The sequence below is a fragment of the Dipodomys ordii genome, unplaced genomic scaffold (assembly GCF_000151885.1).
Source record: "Dipodomys ordii isolate 6190 unplaced genomic scaffold, Dord_2.0 Scaffold143, whole genome shotgun sequence".
NCBI lineage: Eukaryota > Metazoa > Chordata > Mammalia > Rodentia > Heteromyidae > Dipodomys > Dipodomys ordii.
Window position 1 is genome coordinate 2,991,664 of NW_012267359.1, and position 16,290 is coordinate 3,007,953.

Here is a 16,290-nt window from a genome sequence, read left to right on the forward strand (position 1 = left end):
GCCCCACGACCGACAAAAAAAAAAAAAAAAAGAGTTTCACAGACTTTCCTGCCCAGGCTGGCTTCGAACCATGATCCTCAGATCTCAGCCTCCTGAGTAGGTAGGATTATAGGCATGAGCCACCTGTGCCCAGCTCCAAGTCAGTTTTGGACTGAGATCCTCCTATCTCCACTTCTCAGTTAGCCAGGTTATGGTCATATGGTATGATACCACATATTCCTTGGTTTTGAGATATGGCCTTTGTTAATGCTTTTGCTCAGGCTGGCTTCAAGCTGCAATCCTATCTCCACCTCCTACGGAGTGGGGATTATAGTTATGTACCGCAATGGCTAGAAGCCCTGGACCCCTTCTCTATGCCCTATGTAGACATATACAGGGTCCAGTCACCATCTTACCTGCATGGGCTGTTGATATCCCGAGGGAACAGTGACAGAGCTGTTCAGCCATCCAGGGCCCTGAGCCCCAACACGGTGCCACAGAGTAATGGGGGAACTACCTGCAGGACTCCCCAACAGCAGCTTAAGCATGGAACCTTTTCCAAGGCCATTCATGTGGTAGGCAAACTCCACACAGATGTCCCCTGGAGCACAGAAGGGTCGGCTCCCCAGCCGGACGGACTGCCCTGCCCGGGAGAACTTGTCTGCCTCAAAGTAAATGTAGTGTTCTCCTGGATAAAAGAGGGGAACCAGCAAGGTGAGACACCCTGAAACAAACATAGACATACAAAACTCACAACACACACACACACACACATGCAGGACATGCTGCTGTAGTCATGTCTGGCTTTTCTTTTCTTTTTTTCAATCCTGGGGCTTGAACTCAGGGCCTGGATGCTGTCCCTGAGCTTTTGTCCTCAAGACTGACACTCTACCACTTGAGCCATACCTTCACTTCCAGCATTCTGGTCATTACTTGGAAATAAGAGTCTCATGGATTTTCCTGTCCGTGCTGGCTTTGAACCATGATCCTCAGATCTCAGCCTCCTTAGTAGCTAAGATTACAGGCATGAGCCACTGGCACCCAGCTGATGTTTGACTTTCCAAGTAGACATGAAAAGCCCACATTATTACATTTTTCTTTGGTCATTTTGGACTTCTTACTAAAGAAGTCAGGAAAGACAGTAAAATATCAAATCTGCCACCTAGATTCCACAGTCAGAAATACCCAGAAATCATCAGTTGTGGCTGGTGGTTTTGTTTTTATTTTCATTTTTTAAATTGTTTGCAGCGCTAAGGACTGAACTCAGAGCCTTATGCATATTAGGGCAATGCTCTACCACAGAGCTAAGCCTACAGGGTTTGGGGGTTGTGTGTGTGTGTTTTGTTTTGTTTTGTTTTGCAATACTGAGGTTTAAACTCAGGGCTTTCTTGGCTGGTACTCTATCACTTGAATCATGGCTCCAGCCCTACATTTTTTATAGTTATTTTGGAGATGGAGTGTCATGGACTTTTCTGCCTAGGCTAACCTGAGCCTCTTGAGTAGCTAGGATTTTAAGTGTGAGCCACCAGCACCTGGTAAGACAGTCTTGTGAAGCTTTGGGCTTACTCAAATGGGAACTGTGCATTTTCTTGGGGGTCATAGTTATCCTACAGCCTAGAAGATCCTCAATTGAGCCTGCCCTCAGCTTGGGTCCTCAGCTCGGGCCCAGGCAAGGACCCCTATAAACATGGAGCTGAGCTTCCTCCAGCCATGGCCAGAGCCAGGCCTAGCTGAGAGCAAAGGCAGCGGCTCACTGGTTTGAGGCATCCTCACCTGGAACTGGCAGCTGATGCCTACAACACCAGCTACTCAGGAGCCTGAGATCTGAGGGTCATCACGGTTCGAAGCCAGCTCGAGCAGGAAAGTCCATGAGACTCTTCTCTCCAATGAGCTACCAAAAACCAGAAGTGGAGCTGTGGCTCCAGTGGTAGAGCACTAGCCTTGATCAAAGAAGCTCAAGGACAGTGCCCAGGCCCTGAGTTCAAGCCTCAGGACTGGTACAAAAAAGGTAAAGAAAAAGCTCCTTACCTTCATATGTGGAATCTTTGGAGCCTCCCACAATGGTGGGGAGGTTTTTGCTTCCCCAGGCCCAGTGTCCGCCATCACTGAATACATGGCTCCAGTCGCAGAACGGATGGGCACTGTCTTCAAAGTCACAGTGAGGGACGCTCTCTAGCAGGTCCAAGAGAGAGGGGTGTGAGGAACTTGAGCTATGCTTCCCATTTCCCCCACTCCCTTTCTGGGGAAGGGCCCAACTCCCACTCACCCCCACAGGGAGCAATGCTTATGGCATCCACGGCGACCGCCGGCTCTGGGATGATTCCAAAGACGCCCACCACGGTGAACTAGAGAGAAGTGAGGGGAGGGCTGGGTGGGTGGAAAGCCTGCCCCCTCCCATCCTCAACTTATGCGCACTTGGAGATGACCTGACCTTTACCCCTTACTCTGTAATTCTTCGATACCTGAATCTGTCCCTGCCCTGTGTAGTTGACAGACACGGGCTTCCAGGTGGGTCCTGGCTGTCCTGAGAAGATTGTGTGTTTCCGGATACTGCCTAGGATGGACAAAATACCAGACATGTGAGCCTCAGGGAGCTGAGAATTGAAGAATCAGTTGTCAAGGGAACCACTGACCAATATCTCTCAACTTCAAGCAATCTCTGTCTTTCCTACTCCTGGTGTATGCACACATGCGCTGGTACTGAGGGTTGAATTTAGGGCCTGGGTACTGTCTAAGCTTTTCTACTCAAGGTTAACACTCTATCACTGGAGCCACAACTCCACCTCCAGCTTTTTATTGGAGATATAGAGTGTTGAGGTCTTTCTGTCCAGGCTGGCTTTAACCTAAGATCCTCCAGATATCAGCCTCCTCCTGAATAGCTAGGATGACAGGCATTGAGCCAAGCCGCTAGCACCTGACCAAGGTACTTTACTTGCCCCGAATCCACTACCCTCCCTGGATCCACTTAATGGAAGGATCTCACATTCACCCCCCAGATTTCCCCAGACACTGAAAGACCCATCCCTTTGGAGATGCAGCCCAGGCACTACAAACAGAGGGGGAACCCTCTCTTCTAACCTAACAGGGAGGCATAGACGAGAAGAGCTGCGTCAAGAGAATGTCCCCACAGGATGTAATTGAAGGAAAGGGTCAGGCAGCCATCAGACTGACTCAGGGGGCTGAGGAGAACAGATTTCTGCCCAGGCTTTGCGTTTTTGGGGTCCAGGAGCATATAGAAGCCATCTGTGGAAGGAAAAAGCCAGTCAGGGTTGGTGGCTGCAAGTGAGGGGGGTTTCAGCCCCAACTGCTGCCTTGAGGCGGAGGGTCGAGGTAGGGCCTCACTTTGCCCCTGGCCGCAGCCTGCAGCCCACCCAAGGGCATGGGCGAGGATCTGGTGGGAGCCAAGGACAGAACCTTGTCCTCACAAGGTTGAGTCTTCAGGTTCCCTAAACATAGCTTCTTTCTTTTCTTCTTTGTGCCGGTCCTGGGGCTTGAATTCAGGGCCTGGGCACTCTCAGTTTTTTTGTTTTTCACTCAAGGCTCGTGCTCTACCACTTGAGCCACAGCTCCACTTACAGCTTCTTGGTGGCTAACTGGAGATAGAGTCTTACAGAGGGCTGGGAAGGTGGCTCAGTGGTAGAGCACCTGCCTTGCATGCTCAAGGCCCTGGGTTCGATTCCTCAGTACCACATAAGCAGAAAAAGCCGGAAGTGGCGCTGTGGCTCAAGTGGTAGAGTGCTAGCCTTGAGCTGAAGAGCTGAGGGACAGCGCCCAGGCCCAGAGTTCAGTACCCACAACCAAAAATAAAAGTCTCACAGACTTTCCTGGCTTCGAACCGTGATCCTCAGATCTCAGCCTCCTGAGTAGCTAGACGTGAGCACTGGCGCCAAGCTCGGCTTTTTTTTTTTTTTTTCCTTCGACTTACTGGACATTGTCCTAGTTACACAAATTCGTGAGGAGAAAGAGCCGCGCATCCCCGACGCCAACCAAACAGCCAATTAGATTGCACCTTGCTCAGTGACGCAATTAGTAACTAGGTGGGAAAGGAAGGAGGCTGCTGACTTGTCAGGAACGCGCACGCATGCGTGTGTCCGGGCGGACGCGTGCACGCACACACCCGCCGCCGTGCTGGCTGAGGCGTGTGGGTTTGACTGGGGATGCAGGGAATCTGTTAGGGAGGGAAATGGCGGGAGCGGGAGAGCCGGAAATGAAAAGGCAAGTGGAAGGAAAGGAAATGGGAAAATGGTGGCATTTCTCTTCCTCTTGTTTTCTCCCGAGGCGATTTATGAGAAATTAAAAAAAATAATCAGAAGGGACCGGGAAGGTGGCTCAGTGGTAGAGCGCTTGCCTTGCATGCCTGAGGCCCTGGGTTCGATTCCTCAGCACCACATAAGCAAAAAGAAAAAAGCCAGGAGTGGTGTTGTGGTTCAAGTGGTAGAGCACTAGCCTTGAGTGAAGAGCTGAGGGACAGTGCCCAGGCCCAGAGTTCAGGCCCCATGACCGACAAAAAAAAAAATAAAATATATTTTTTAAAGGAATCAGGCGTGCTTGCTGTAATCTCAGCACTGATTAGGCGGATTCGAGGCCAGCCTGGGCTACATTGAGGCCCTGGATTCTGTTATCAGCACCCCAAAAATTTAATTACTTAAATAAAATCAGGCAGATTACGTTGTAACTGTGACCCAAATCCTTGCTAGAGAATAAAAATGACAGTCCTGATGGTGGCATTCAAGCTCTGGGTCCAAGCCCTGTGAAGATACTGACATCACAGTCTTTGTTGAACCTGAAACCTCCCTCACCTTTGCACAGCTGGCCCCTCTTCCTGGAACATTCTGACCTATTCCCAATATTTTTTTTGTGCTTTATTCCATCAACTCTTTCAGGTTTGTGTGGCCTAAGGGGAAATCTACCCTGGCCGCTCTATTTTTTTTTTTTGGGGGGGGGTCCGGTCGTGGGGCCTGAACTCTGGGCCTGGGCGTTGTCCCTCAGCTCTTCAGCTCCAGGCTAGCACTCTACCACTTGAGCCACAGCACCACTTCCGGCTTTTTTCTTTTTGCTTATGTGGTGCTGAGGAATTGAACCCAGGGCCTCAGGCATGCAAGGCAAGCACTCTACCACTGAGCCAACGTCCCAGCCCAACACCTGGCATTTTACCACTTAAGCCACACCTCCAGCCCAGCGTCTTGGCTGGTTAATTGGAGACAAGTCTCAATTAGTTTACTCAATCTCAGTTTCCTCATCTCTAAACAAACTATTGCATGGATGGCACGCTACCACTTGAGCCACAGTCCCACTCCCAGCTTTTTGCTGGTTAACTAGTGATCAGGCGCTTATGGACTTTCCCATCTGGACTGGCTTCAAACCTCAATCCTCAGCCTCCTGAGCAGCTGGGATTACAGGCATGAACTACTATGTCCAGCTGGGTCACAACTCTGTTGAAGGAGGACTCCTCTTGATGCATGGCTACTTTCAGGGTCAGACCCTGGGTTCTGAGGCACCCCACAGGGGAAGTTTGCCAGGGATCAGAGAGAAAGTGACGGGGAGTGGGGGGACAAGGACTCACCCCGATTGCAGGTACCTCGATGGATGGACAGGGCGTCCAGAGAGATATCCAGGAAGGGGGTATTGCCCCTCATTCCCTCGAATATCAGCTGTAGGATGGGGGGGCGCACAGAGACCCCAAGCCTCGTGAGCCACTTGGCCTGGCTCCCTGACTCCCTCTTTTTTTCCCCCCTGTATTTTTCTGAGGAGCAATGCTGGGGTTTGAACTCAGGACTTTCCCCTTGCTACGCAAGTGCTCTGCTACTGGAGCCTCATCCCCCAGTTCTCCTCCTGCCCCTTTGTTCCTCGGATGGCCTGCCCCCTGCCAGGTCCCCTCCTTTTCCCAGCCCAGCACCCACCCCTACTCCCAGCCTCCCTGTGGGGCCCCTAAGTGTGCCCCAAAGTGTGCCCCAGGCCTCACCCGGCTTGGCAGGATCAGCTCAGCGGGCAGTGTGACAGTGGTGGGCATCCAGGAGGGGCTCTGGGTGTTCACGTGTTTCCAGAGCACCTTGGGGCGGTTGTCCTGTGTCCCCATGAGCAGGAGGAGTCTGAGCTGGGCACCCCAGGACAAGCCAAACATGTGGTAGGCGAAATACAGGCAGAGCGGGCCATGCTCCCAAATATCCGGGCTACGCAGGCGGGCCACTCCACCCGTCCGGAAGGTTCTAGAATCCATGTGCAGGTAGTAGCCCTCTGGAGGAGGCAGAGCCAAGGATGCTGAGGTCCTGCTGTCCCCAAGGGCTGTGCCCAAACGTCACCCCAGCCCACCCTGCTCTGAGCTGAGTGTCTGCTTCCGTCCTCCTCCTGCCCACTGCCTGCCATCTGCTCTCAGGAGTTCCCACAGGCCCCTCACCTCCAGTGGGGTACCCGCCAGGGGGCCCAGAGATGCCAGTCGGAGAGGGCCCGCTAGTTCGAATCCAGTCCCCGTCATCTGCAGACACTTGGGACCAGTCACAGAGGGGTTTGCTGTCATCTTCAAAATCACACTTAGTGATAATAGCTAGAGAGAAAGAGGGAAAAGAGAGGAGGAGGGAAGGAGAGAAGGAGGGAGGGAGAGGGAGAGAGAGCAGGAAGAAGGAAGGAAGGAAGGACGGAAAGAAAGAAAGGAAGGAAGGAAGGAAAGAAAGAGAAAGAAAGAAAGAAAGAGGAAAAAAGGAAGGAAGGAAGGAAAAAGGAAAGGAGGGAGGGAGGGAAGGAGGGGGAAAAAAAGAAAAGGAAAGGAGCCAGTGAGGCCTTAGGGCAGAGGGAAAGGGCAATGGGCAAAGGAGGGTATGGCCAGACCACAGAGCCACCCTGGGAAATGGGGTGAGGAGGGTCACTGAGTTTAGGCGGAGGCAACACTGCCGTTTGGGATGGGACCAGAGGTCTGGGAGACAGTACTTTAGGAAACACTCAGGGCTGGGAGGAGGGTGTTAGTTTATTTGAATGTAGAGCTTCCCTTCCTTCCTCCCTCCCTTCCTCCTCCTCCTCTTCTTACCTCCTGTCCTTCCTTCCTTTTTATGGGTACTGGGCTTTGAACTCAGGACCTTGTCCCTGCTACACAGGCCCTCTACAAATGAGCCATGCCTCTAGCTCTTTATTTGCACAGGTTGAGATGGGGTCTCACTTCCTGCTCAAACACAAGACTGGACTACACTGTCTAGTTAAGGCTCCCTGAGGCAGCTAAGATGGCAGGCATGTGCCAGAGCACCTAGCTTCCTTCCCTTGAGATGGATTCTCATGAATTTTTGTGCTTGGAACCAAGATCCTCCCAATCTGAACCTCCCAAGTAGCTAGGATTACAGGCCATCCATCAGTGACTGGCCTAAGTAGAGAAATCTCCTCTTCAGGGCTGGACTTGCCTTATGTCCCCACCACTCTGCTCTGAGCAAAAGTATTCCGTGGTCATATCACTACCGTGTCCTAAGGACACCTAAGATGGCCTCCCCTGGGCTGAGGATTGGCTTTCATTGCCAGATCATGGGTCCTAAGAAGGGAGAGGAGGCCCGACTTACAGTTGTCCACAGCGCGGCGAACAAACACCTCCCACTCCAGAGGGTTCTGTGTCCTTGGGGTTGGAGAAAGCAAAAATGCCGCCCTTGTCATTAAATCAAGAATTGTAAGACTCTAAGATAGTGTGTATTCTGAGACCTGATTTCTAGATGCTTCTTCCTCTCTCCCTACATTGACCTGTCTTCTTTAAGATTAAAAAAAAAAAAAGCTGGGCTCCAGTGGCTTATGCCTGCAATCGCAGCTACTCAGGAGGCTGAGATCTGAGGCTCACCATTCAAAGCCAACCTGGGCAGGCAAGTCCGAGAGATTCTAATCTCCAATGAGCCACCAGAAAACCAGAAGTGGCGCCATGACTTAAAGTGGTAGAGTGCTAGTCTTAAGCAAAAGAGCTTGGGGATAGTGCCCAGGCCCTAAGTTCAAGCCTCATGACTAATTTAAAAAAAAAAAAAAAAAGATTTCAAGGAAAGTCACCCACAGCTTCTTCAGCCAGTCTCCTAAAAAATGTTCCTCCTCCAGCCTCTCCCATTCTACATCTACGCAGCGGTTGTGTGCAGATGAACTGGGCAGAGGTCATGCCCCGTATGAGAACTCCCCCATAGCATCTCCATTCTCTCCCTGGGGGTCTCTCTGTGCAGGGGAGGGGGAAGGGAGGAAGAGTTTTTCACTATTACCCAAGTAGGGGCTGAATGGATCCCAGGTGCCCGGTGGGTGGTGAGATGGGGTTTCTTCACCTATACCCAACTCAACATAGAAGCCTGCCCACCTATCACCCTCAGAGACCTGTCCCCCCTCCCTAGGCATGTTGGGCCAAGAGAATGGCCTTTCATTTTCTTTTCTTCTTCTTCTCTTTTTGGTCGCTCGTGGGGCTTGAACTCTGGGATTGGGTGCTGTCCCTCAGCTCTTCAGCTCAAGGCTAGCACTCTACCGCTTGAGCCACAGTGCCACTTCCAGTTTTCTGGTGGTTAATTGGAGATAAGAGTCTCACGGACTTTCTTTCCTGGACTGGCTTTGAATGGTGATCCTCAGATCTCAGCCTCCTGAGTAGCCAGGATAACAGGCGTGAGCAACCAGTGCCAAGCTAAGGCCTTTCATTTTCTTCAAGTCCTTGGTCAAATCCTCCTCCCAAGCTCCAGGAACTAACTTTGTTGCTTGCTTTGGCACCTGGCGTGGGGCTTGCGCTCAGGGTCTTATGTTCTTGTTTTTGTTTTGTTTTTCACTCAAGGCTGGTGCTCTACCACTTGAGCCCCAGCTCCCCCTCCAGCTTTTTGCTGGTTTATGGGAGACAAGAGTCTCCCAGACTAGGACTAGGAAGGTGGCTCAGTGGTAGAGTGCTTGCCTCACATGCATGAAGCCTTGGGTTCGATTCCTCAGCACCACATACACAGAAAAAGCTGGAAGTGGTGCTGTGGCTCAAGTAGTAGAGCACCAGCCTTGAGCAATAGCAGCTCAGGGACAGCGCTCAGGCCCTGAGTTCAAGCTCCAGGACTGGCATAAAAAAAAAAAAAAAAGAGTCTCACAGACTTTCCTGCCCAGGCTGGCTTCAAAGCTTGATTCTCAGATCTCAGCCTCCTGAGTAGCCAGGATTATAGATGTGAGCCAGGGGCACCTAGTTTCCATCATTTCTTGCTGCTGCTACCCAAAATCTGTGCCTACTTTGGGTTTTTTTTTCTGTTTTCAGAGGGCCTCACTTCTCTGTCATCCATCATCATCTGGCTCCCCAACTCCCTACCTCCTATTTCTTCTTCTTCTTCTTCTTTTTTTTGGGGTCCGGTCATGGGGCCTGAACTCTGGGCCTGGGCGCTGTCCCTCAGCTCTTCAGCTCAAGGCTAGCGCTCTACCACTTGAGCCACTTCTGGCTTTTTTCTTTTTGCTTATGTGGTGCTGAGGAATCGAACCCAGGGCCTCATGCATGCAAGGCAAGCGCTCTACCACTGAGCCAACCTTCCCAGCCCTCCTATTTCTTCTTAATTACAACCCCCCCCTTATTTCTTCTTAATTCCAACTCCCACCAAATTTGTAATTTGTGGGTCAACCTATCTCCATCCCACTAGGCTGCCTACCTGCCACCCCAGCATGTTGTCTTTGTCTTTAGCCTGCCTGCTTTGTCCAGCCAACTGCCCCTGTTCCATCTCCCCGTCCCCAGCAAAGGTCCCTGCTTACCAGGACAGGACAGACATGTGAATCCAGGTGGCCCCCACTATTAGCACCAGAGTCCAAACTGCATACTCCATGAGGGGACCTCAGAGGTGACCCCTGGGTGCAGGGAGAGGGGACAGGACGGAATCTGGGCCTCTCTTCTATACCTCTGGGCCTTGGTCCTTGGCATCCTTTTGAAGAGGTCATGAAAAACAATCAGAAGAAAATTCAATTGAACATCTAATACATGAGTTCATGATTAAAAAATCAAGAGAAATATATTAAGAGTGAAGAAAGACTTGGAAGATCGACCCAGGAAATCTAATATCAAAAAGAAATAGTTCAGGGCCGGGAATATGGCTTAGTGGTTGAGTGCTTGCCTAGCATGCATGAAGCCCTGGGTTTAATTCCTCAGTACCACATAAACAGAAAAAGCCAAAAGTGGTGCTGTGGCTCAAGTGGTAGAGTGCTAGCCTTGAGCAAAAAAGCTCCAAGAGGGCTGGGAAGGTGGCTCAGTGGTAGAGCGCTTGCCTTGCATGCTCGAGGCCCTGGGTTCGATTCCTCAGCACCACATAAGCAGAAAAAATAAAAAATAAAAAAGCCAGAAGTGGCGCTGTGGCTCAAGTGGTAGAGCACTAGCCTTGAGCTGAAGAGCTGAGGGACAGTGCCCAGGCCCAGAGTTCAGGCCCCACGACCGGATCCAAAAAAAAAGCTCCAAGACAGTTCCCAGGTCCTCAGTTCAGGGCCCAGGACTGGCAAAAAAAAAAAAGGAAAGAAAGAGAAGGAAGGAAGGAAGGAGGAAGAAAGGAAGGAAGAAGGAAGGAAGAAAGAAAGAAAGGAAAAAAGAAAGAAAGAGTTCAAAAAGAGAGAAAGTAGGGAAATTTTAGAAAAGGAAAGACACACAGGTAAATACCCCAGATCTGAAATACTCAAGTCTGTAGAATAGAAAATACCCAATACAAAAAAATGGAAGATGTGTCATAAAATTTTCTGCTTTCAGGAGTGAAGAAAAACCTCCCAAACACTTTCTGATAGAGAGGAACAGGTCACATACTAAAGTTCAGTAGACGAGGTCACACAGTAAGGATCAGGGATCAGCAGATGAAGTGATGTAGTAAGGATCAGGGATCAGTAGTTCAGGTCACACAGAAAGGATCAAGGATCAGAAGACATCAGGGCTTTCCAGTAGCAACCATGGGTTCTAAAAGACATCGGAATATTGTGTGCAGAATTCCAACAGCAAATCATTTCAAACCTAAAAATTCTACAACTAGCAACAGTAGTAAAGACATGGAGGATGGAGTGAAGGGTGGACTGGAAATGACTGGCAAAGAACAGAAGACCAGAGAACCAGCAGCTCACACCTGTCATCCTAGCTTTAAGATGGCTGAGATCCGAGGATCTTGGTTTCAAGTCAGCTTTGGCAGAAAAGTCCATGAAACTCTTACCTCTAATAACCTCCCCCTCCCCCCCCCAAAGAAAAGCCTGAAGTGGATGGAGCTCAAGGGGTAGAGTACTAGCCTTGAGGACAAAGAGGCTCAGAGACAATGTCCAGGTCCTGAGTTCAAGCCCCACAACCACACACACAACACACAAAAAGTCTCTTTTCTGCCCCAGCTGGCTTTGAACTTCAATCCTCTGATCTTAGCCTCCTGAGTAGCTAGGATTACAGGTGTAATCACCAGCACCTGGCTCTCCTAACTTCTTAGGATAACATACAGGAGGTTCCTGTAAACAGACCCACCGCTCTGCCCTCTGTATGAGTAAGATATCCTTATCGGTGATACATAATACTTGGTAATAAATGTTTATGGAAGGGTTTATGCTTTTACTATATAATATTTTGTGTGTATGTGTGTGTGGTGTGCTTAAAATCAGGACTGTACCTGAATGCTGTATGTTTGAGGAGCTATTAAGAGGAAAAAACATATTTTTTGAGACAGAGTCTTGCCACGTTGTACAGGCTAGCCTTGAACCAGATCTTCCTGCCTCAGCCTAAGTGCTGGGATTACAGGGGTGCACCGTCACATCCAGCTGAACCACTGAAGAGTTGTAAGCAATCGAGTGACTTGATCACACCTTCATTTTAAGAATGAGCTCTGCAGCCAGGCACTGGTGGCTCAAGCCTGTAATCCTAGCTACTCAGGAGGCTGAGATCTGAGGATCATGGTTCAAAGCCAGCCCGGACAGGAAACTCCGTGAGACTCTTATCTCCAATAAACCACTAGAAAACCAGAAGTGGCGCTGTGGCTCAAGTGGCAGAGTGCTAGTCTTGAGCTGAAGAGCTGAGGGATAGCACCCAAGCCCAGAATTCAAGCCTCATGACAGACCAAAAAAAGAAAGAAAAGAAAATAGAATGAGCTCTGCAGCATGCTGGCTAGGTAGAGTATGAATCCCATAGCTGCTGGCCAGAGCTGGGATGCCCTGCACACAGACAACAACCATTCATGGAGCCATGAGTGAGTCAAAAATTTCCTGTAACAATTAGCATGGTGGCACATGCCTGTAATTCCAGCATTGCATAGGCTGAGGCCTGAAGAGCAATAGTCCAAGATGAGCCTCGGCTACATAGCAAGACCCTGCTTCCAAAACAAAGGAAGCATGGAAGAAGGAAAGGAGGAAGAGCCAGAGGGAGGGGGGGATTGAGAAAAGAGGAGGGAAAGGGAAACAAGGAAGGAAGGACAGGAAGAAAACCTCACCTCAACCAATAAGATGCAGCCTGAAATCCAATCTGTTACTGGATGCATGGCCCACAGCTTAGAAAAAAGTGATGATGGGGCCAGGTATTCTCCTAACTCTAACCCTAACCCTAATTATACCTGAACTAATAAGTAATACACATATTCTCAGTTGCATTCATCCTAACTATAATTGCCTTGTAATTTTCTTTTGTCCAAGACCAGGATTTGAACTCTTTTTTTTTTGGGGGGGGGATACCAGTCGTGGGGCCTGAACTCTGGGCCTGGTCCCTCAGCTCTTCAACTCAAGGCTAGCGCTCTACCACTTGAGCCACAGCACCACTTCCAGCTTTTTCTTTTTTTCTTTTTGCTTATGTGGTGCTGAGGAATCGAACCCAGCATGCAAGGCAAGCGCTCTACCACTGAGCCACCTTCCCAGCCCCTAGGATTTGAACTCTTGATCTGATGTTTTTGCTCATTGGCTGATGCTCTACCACCTGGAGCCACACCTCCAACCTAAAATCTGTTTTCATTTTACCCTAACTCTACTTAACCCTAGCCCTAATCTTAACTCTAATCCTAAAGCCTTTTTTTTTTCATTTTTTATGCAATTTTTTTGTTGCTGTTATTGGTCATAGGGCTTGAACTAAGGGCTTGACCACTTGTCCTTGGGCTTTTTTTTTTTTTTTTTTTGTCGGTCATGGGACCTGAACTCTGGGCCCGGGCACTGTCCCTGCACTCTTCAGCTCAAGGCTAGCGCTCTACCACTTGAGCCACAGCACCACTTCCAGCTTTTTCTGCTTATATGTCAGCTGAGAGATCGAACCCAGGACCTCATGCATGCAAGGCAATCACTCTACCACTGAGCCACCTTCCCAGCCTTTTTTTTTTTTTGTCGGTAGTGGGGCTCGAACTCTGGGCCTGAACGCTGTCCTTCAGCTCTTCAGCTCAAGGCTAGTGCTCTACCACTTGAGCTACAGTGCCACTTCCGGTTTTCTGGTGTTTTTTTTTGTTTTGTTTTTTATCGGAGTTAAGAGTTTCACAGACTTTTCTGCCCAGACTGGCTTTGAACTGCGATCTTCAGATCTCAGCCTCCTGAGTAGCTAGGATTATAGGTGTGAGACACCAGCACCCAGCATCTTTGAGCTCTTTTACTCAAGGCTGGTGCTCTACCACTTTGAGCCACAGCTCCACTTTCGGTTTTCTAGTTAGTTGGAGGTAAGAGTCTCACGGACTTTGCTGCCCGGGATAGTTTGAATCGTGATCTTCAGATCTCAGCATCCTTGAGTAGCGAGGATTACAGGAATGAGGCACCAGATCTCAGTGACCCTAACCCTTTCTATAACCCTAACCGGAAAACTAAATGGGCCCCCAACCCTCAATTTAACCCTAAATCTGCCCAAATCCTAAACGGAAACACAAATTCTATTTTCCATTCATCCTAACTTTTACGTGACAGGTGCCTCTAGAAGAAGACAGTCACCTACTTCACAGCTGGCTTCTAGGAGATTGGGAGGACTGCAGGGCAAGGCCAACCCAGGCAAAAGGTTCACAAAGACACCATCTCAACCAATAAACCAGGCATTGTGGTGCCCAGCTGTTGCCCCATCTAACTGAGAAAGCATAACAAGAAGGGTCATGATCCAGGCTGATCTAGGCAAAACAAACAAACACACACAAGATCCCCTTCTCAAAAATAACCAAAGACAATACGGCTGGGGGGGAGGGGCGGTGTGTGTGTGGCTCACGTGGTAGAGAACCTGCCTGGCAAAGTCAAGGCCATAAGATCAAACCAGTACTGCTCCCCCCCTACCCCCCAAACTGCAGTAGTGTTTTGTTTTTTTAAGTGTTTTAAACCCTTTCAGCCCCCCCACAAGGAGGGGGAAGCGCCAGGCTCTGAAGCACCCCCAGGATGCAGGGGTCCAATGGCCTCCTTAGAGCCCAGGGCAAAGGGGCAGGGGGAGGGGTGAACATAACAATGCAAAGCTCTCCACCAGCTCCCATGCCCTGTTCACAGAAGGCGCAGAGTCCATTGTGAATGAGGACAGACAGGGCCAGTGGCAGGAAATGGTTAAACCAAGGGAGACAGCAGGAAGTCACTAACCCACAGCCCCTCTGGATTGGGCAAGAGGCCTCGGATGCTGCTTTTGCTGACCTCCTTTGGCCCCACCAAGTCCAGCCGAGTGCCTGGAAGCTGGGGGTGGGGGCTCCAGGCAAGACAGGAAGATGGGAGGAGGGCCTGCCAAGTCCTGCATTTGAGGAATCAGAAATGGGCAAGGCTCCAAAGACTGCCAAATTTGATGAGCTGGGCAGCAGCAGGAAACACAACTCAAGAGACCCTGAGATGAAAAGGAACCCCAGAAATTGCCCCAGAGAGCAAAAGGCCAGTGCTGAGTTCCTGTGTGCCCTTGGAAATCCTGCTGACCTCTCTGGGCTTGAGCATTTTATTTTATTTTATTTTATTTTGGTGGCTACTTTACATTTATTGACACATGTAAAACCAAATAGAAACCATTCTCTTTCTTTCACAACAACAAAATTCTCACTGGTCCAAACTGGATGAAAATGATTTATATATGAAGAGAACAAATCTAAAGTATTTCCATTTCAAATAACCAAATACCAGCTTATTCATTTCTATCCATTCAAGCCATAGGGCCCATTATTGTAACAATACTAGTTAGCCTAAAAGATAGAAGAAACATCTCCTTGTAAGAAGTTTCAACAATGGCTTGAGCATTTTAAAAGCTAGAAATCTGTGTGAGCACCATGTAATTTCCTTCCTCCTTCCCTCCCCCTTCCTTTCTTCCTTCTTTCATCCTTCTTCCCTTCTTTCCCCCTTTCCCTCCTTTTCTCCCTCCTCCCTTTTCTCTCATCTTTCTTTTTCTCTTTCTCACCCTGTCCTCCTCCTTCCTTTCTTCTTTTTTTATTTTTGGCAGTTGTGGGGCTTGAACATTGGGCACTGTCCCTGAGCTCCTCAGCTCAAGGCGAGTGCTCTACCACTTGAGCCACAGTGCCACTTCTGGTTTTTTGGTGGCTTATTGGAGATAAGAATCTCAGGGAGGCCTTAATAGGGGCTGGGAAGGTGGCTCAGTGGTAGAGTGCTTGCCTCACATGTATGAGACCCTGGGTTTGATTCCTCAGCACCACATAAGCAGAAAAAAGCTGGAAGTGGCACTATGGTTCAAGTGGTAGAGAGCTAGCCTTGAGCTAAAGAGCTGGGGGACAGTACCCAGGCCCAGACTTCAGGCCCCATAACCATAAAAAAAAAGAAAAGAAAAGGTCTTGGGGAGTGTTGCTATGGAAGTGGGAAGGAAGGGATGGTAGGGGAAAAACAAAGGAGGAGGCAACAATGCTGGCTAAGAAATGTACTCAAGCCAGGTGCCTTAATCCTAGCTACTCAGGAGGCTGAGGATCTCGATTCAAAGCCAGCCTGGCAGGAAAGTCCGTGAAACTCTTATCTCCAATAAACCACCAGAAAACCAGAAGTGGTGCTGTAATTCAAGTGGTAGAGCACTAGCGTTGAGCTGAAGAGCTGAGGGACAGTGTTCAGGCCCAGAGTTCAAGCCCCACAACCAACAACAACAAAAAAAAAAATTTGCTCATGTAACTGTAACCCCTCCTCTGTACAGTAGTCTCACAATATAAAAATTAAAAAAAAAATAAAAAAGAGGGACTTTCCTGCCTGGTCTGTCTTTGAACCTCAATCCTCAGATCTTGGCCTCCTGAGTAGCTAAGATTATAGGTGTGAGCCATTGGTGCCCAGCTCTTTTTTTTTTTTCCCTCCTCCTCCTCCACTTCCTCCTCCTTCTTCTTTTGCTTCAACTCAGGGCCTGGGCACTGTCCCAGAGCTTCTTTTTTTTTTGGTCCGGTTGTGGGGCCTGAACTCTGGGCCTGGGTGCTGTCCCTCAGCTCTTCAGCTCAAGGCTAGCACTCTACCACTTGAGCCACAGCGCCACTTCCG

General features: G+C 49.5%; 1 protein-coding gene across 1 annotated transcript in view; it reads right to left on the reverse strand.

Moving 5' to 3' along the window:
* The window catches only part of Zan (zonadhesin), a 63,665-nt gene extending 53,922 nt beyond the window's left edge, over positions 1 to 9,743 (reverse strand). The window contains 10 exon segments of the mRNA XM_013031714.1: positions 396 to 667; positions 2,008 to 2,151; positions 2,246 to 2,324; positions 2,442 to 2,533; positions 3,058 to 3,222; positions 5,543 to 5,630; positions 5,942 to 6,213; positions 6,374 to 6,520; positions 7,515 to 7,567; positions 9,673 to 9,743. Coding sequence (XP_012887168.1) covers positions 396 to 667; positions 2,008 to 2,151; positions 2,246 to 2,324; positions 2,442 to 2,533; positions 3,058 to 3,222; positions 5,543 to 5,630; positions 5,942 to 6,213; positions 6,374 to 6,520; positions 7,515 to 7,567; positions 9,673 to 9,743 — 1,383 coding nt within the window.
* Positions 9,744 to 16,290: the final 6,547 nt, after the last annotated feature.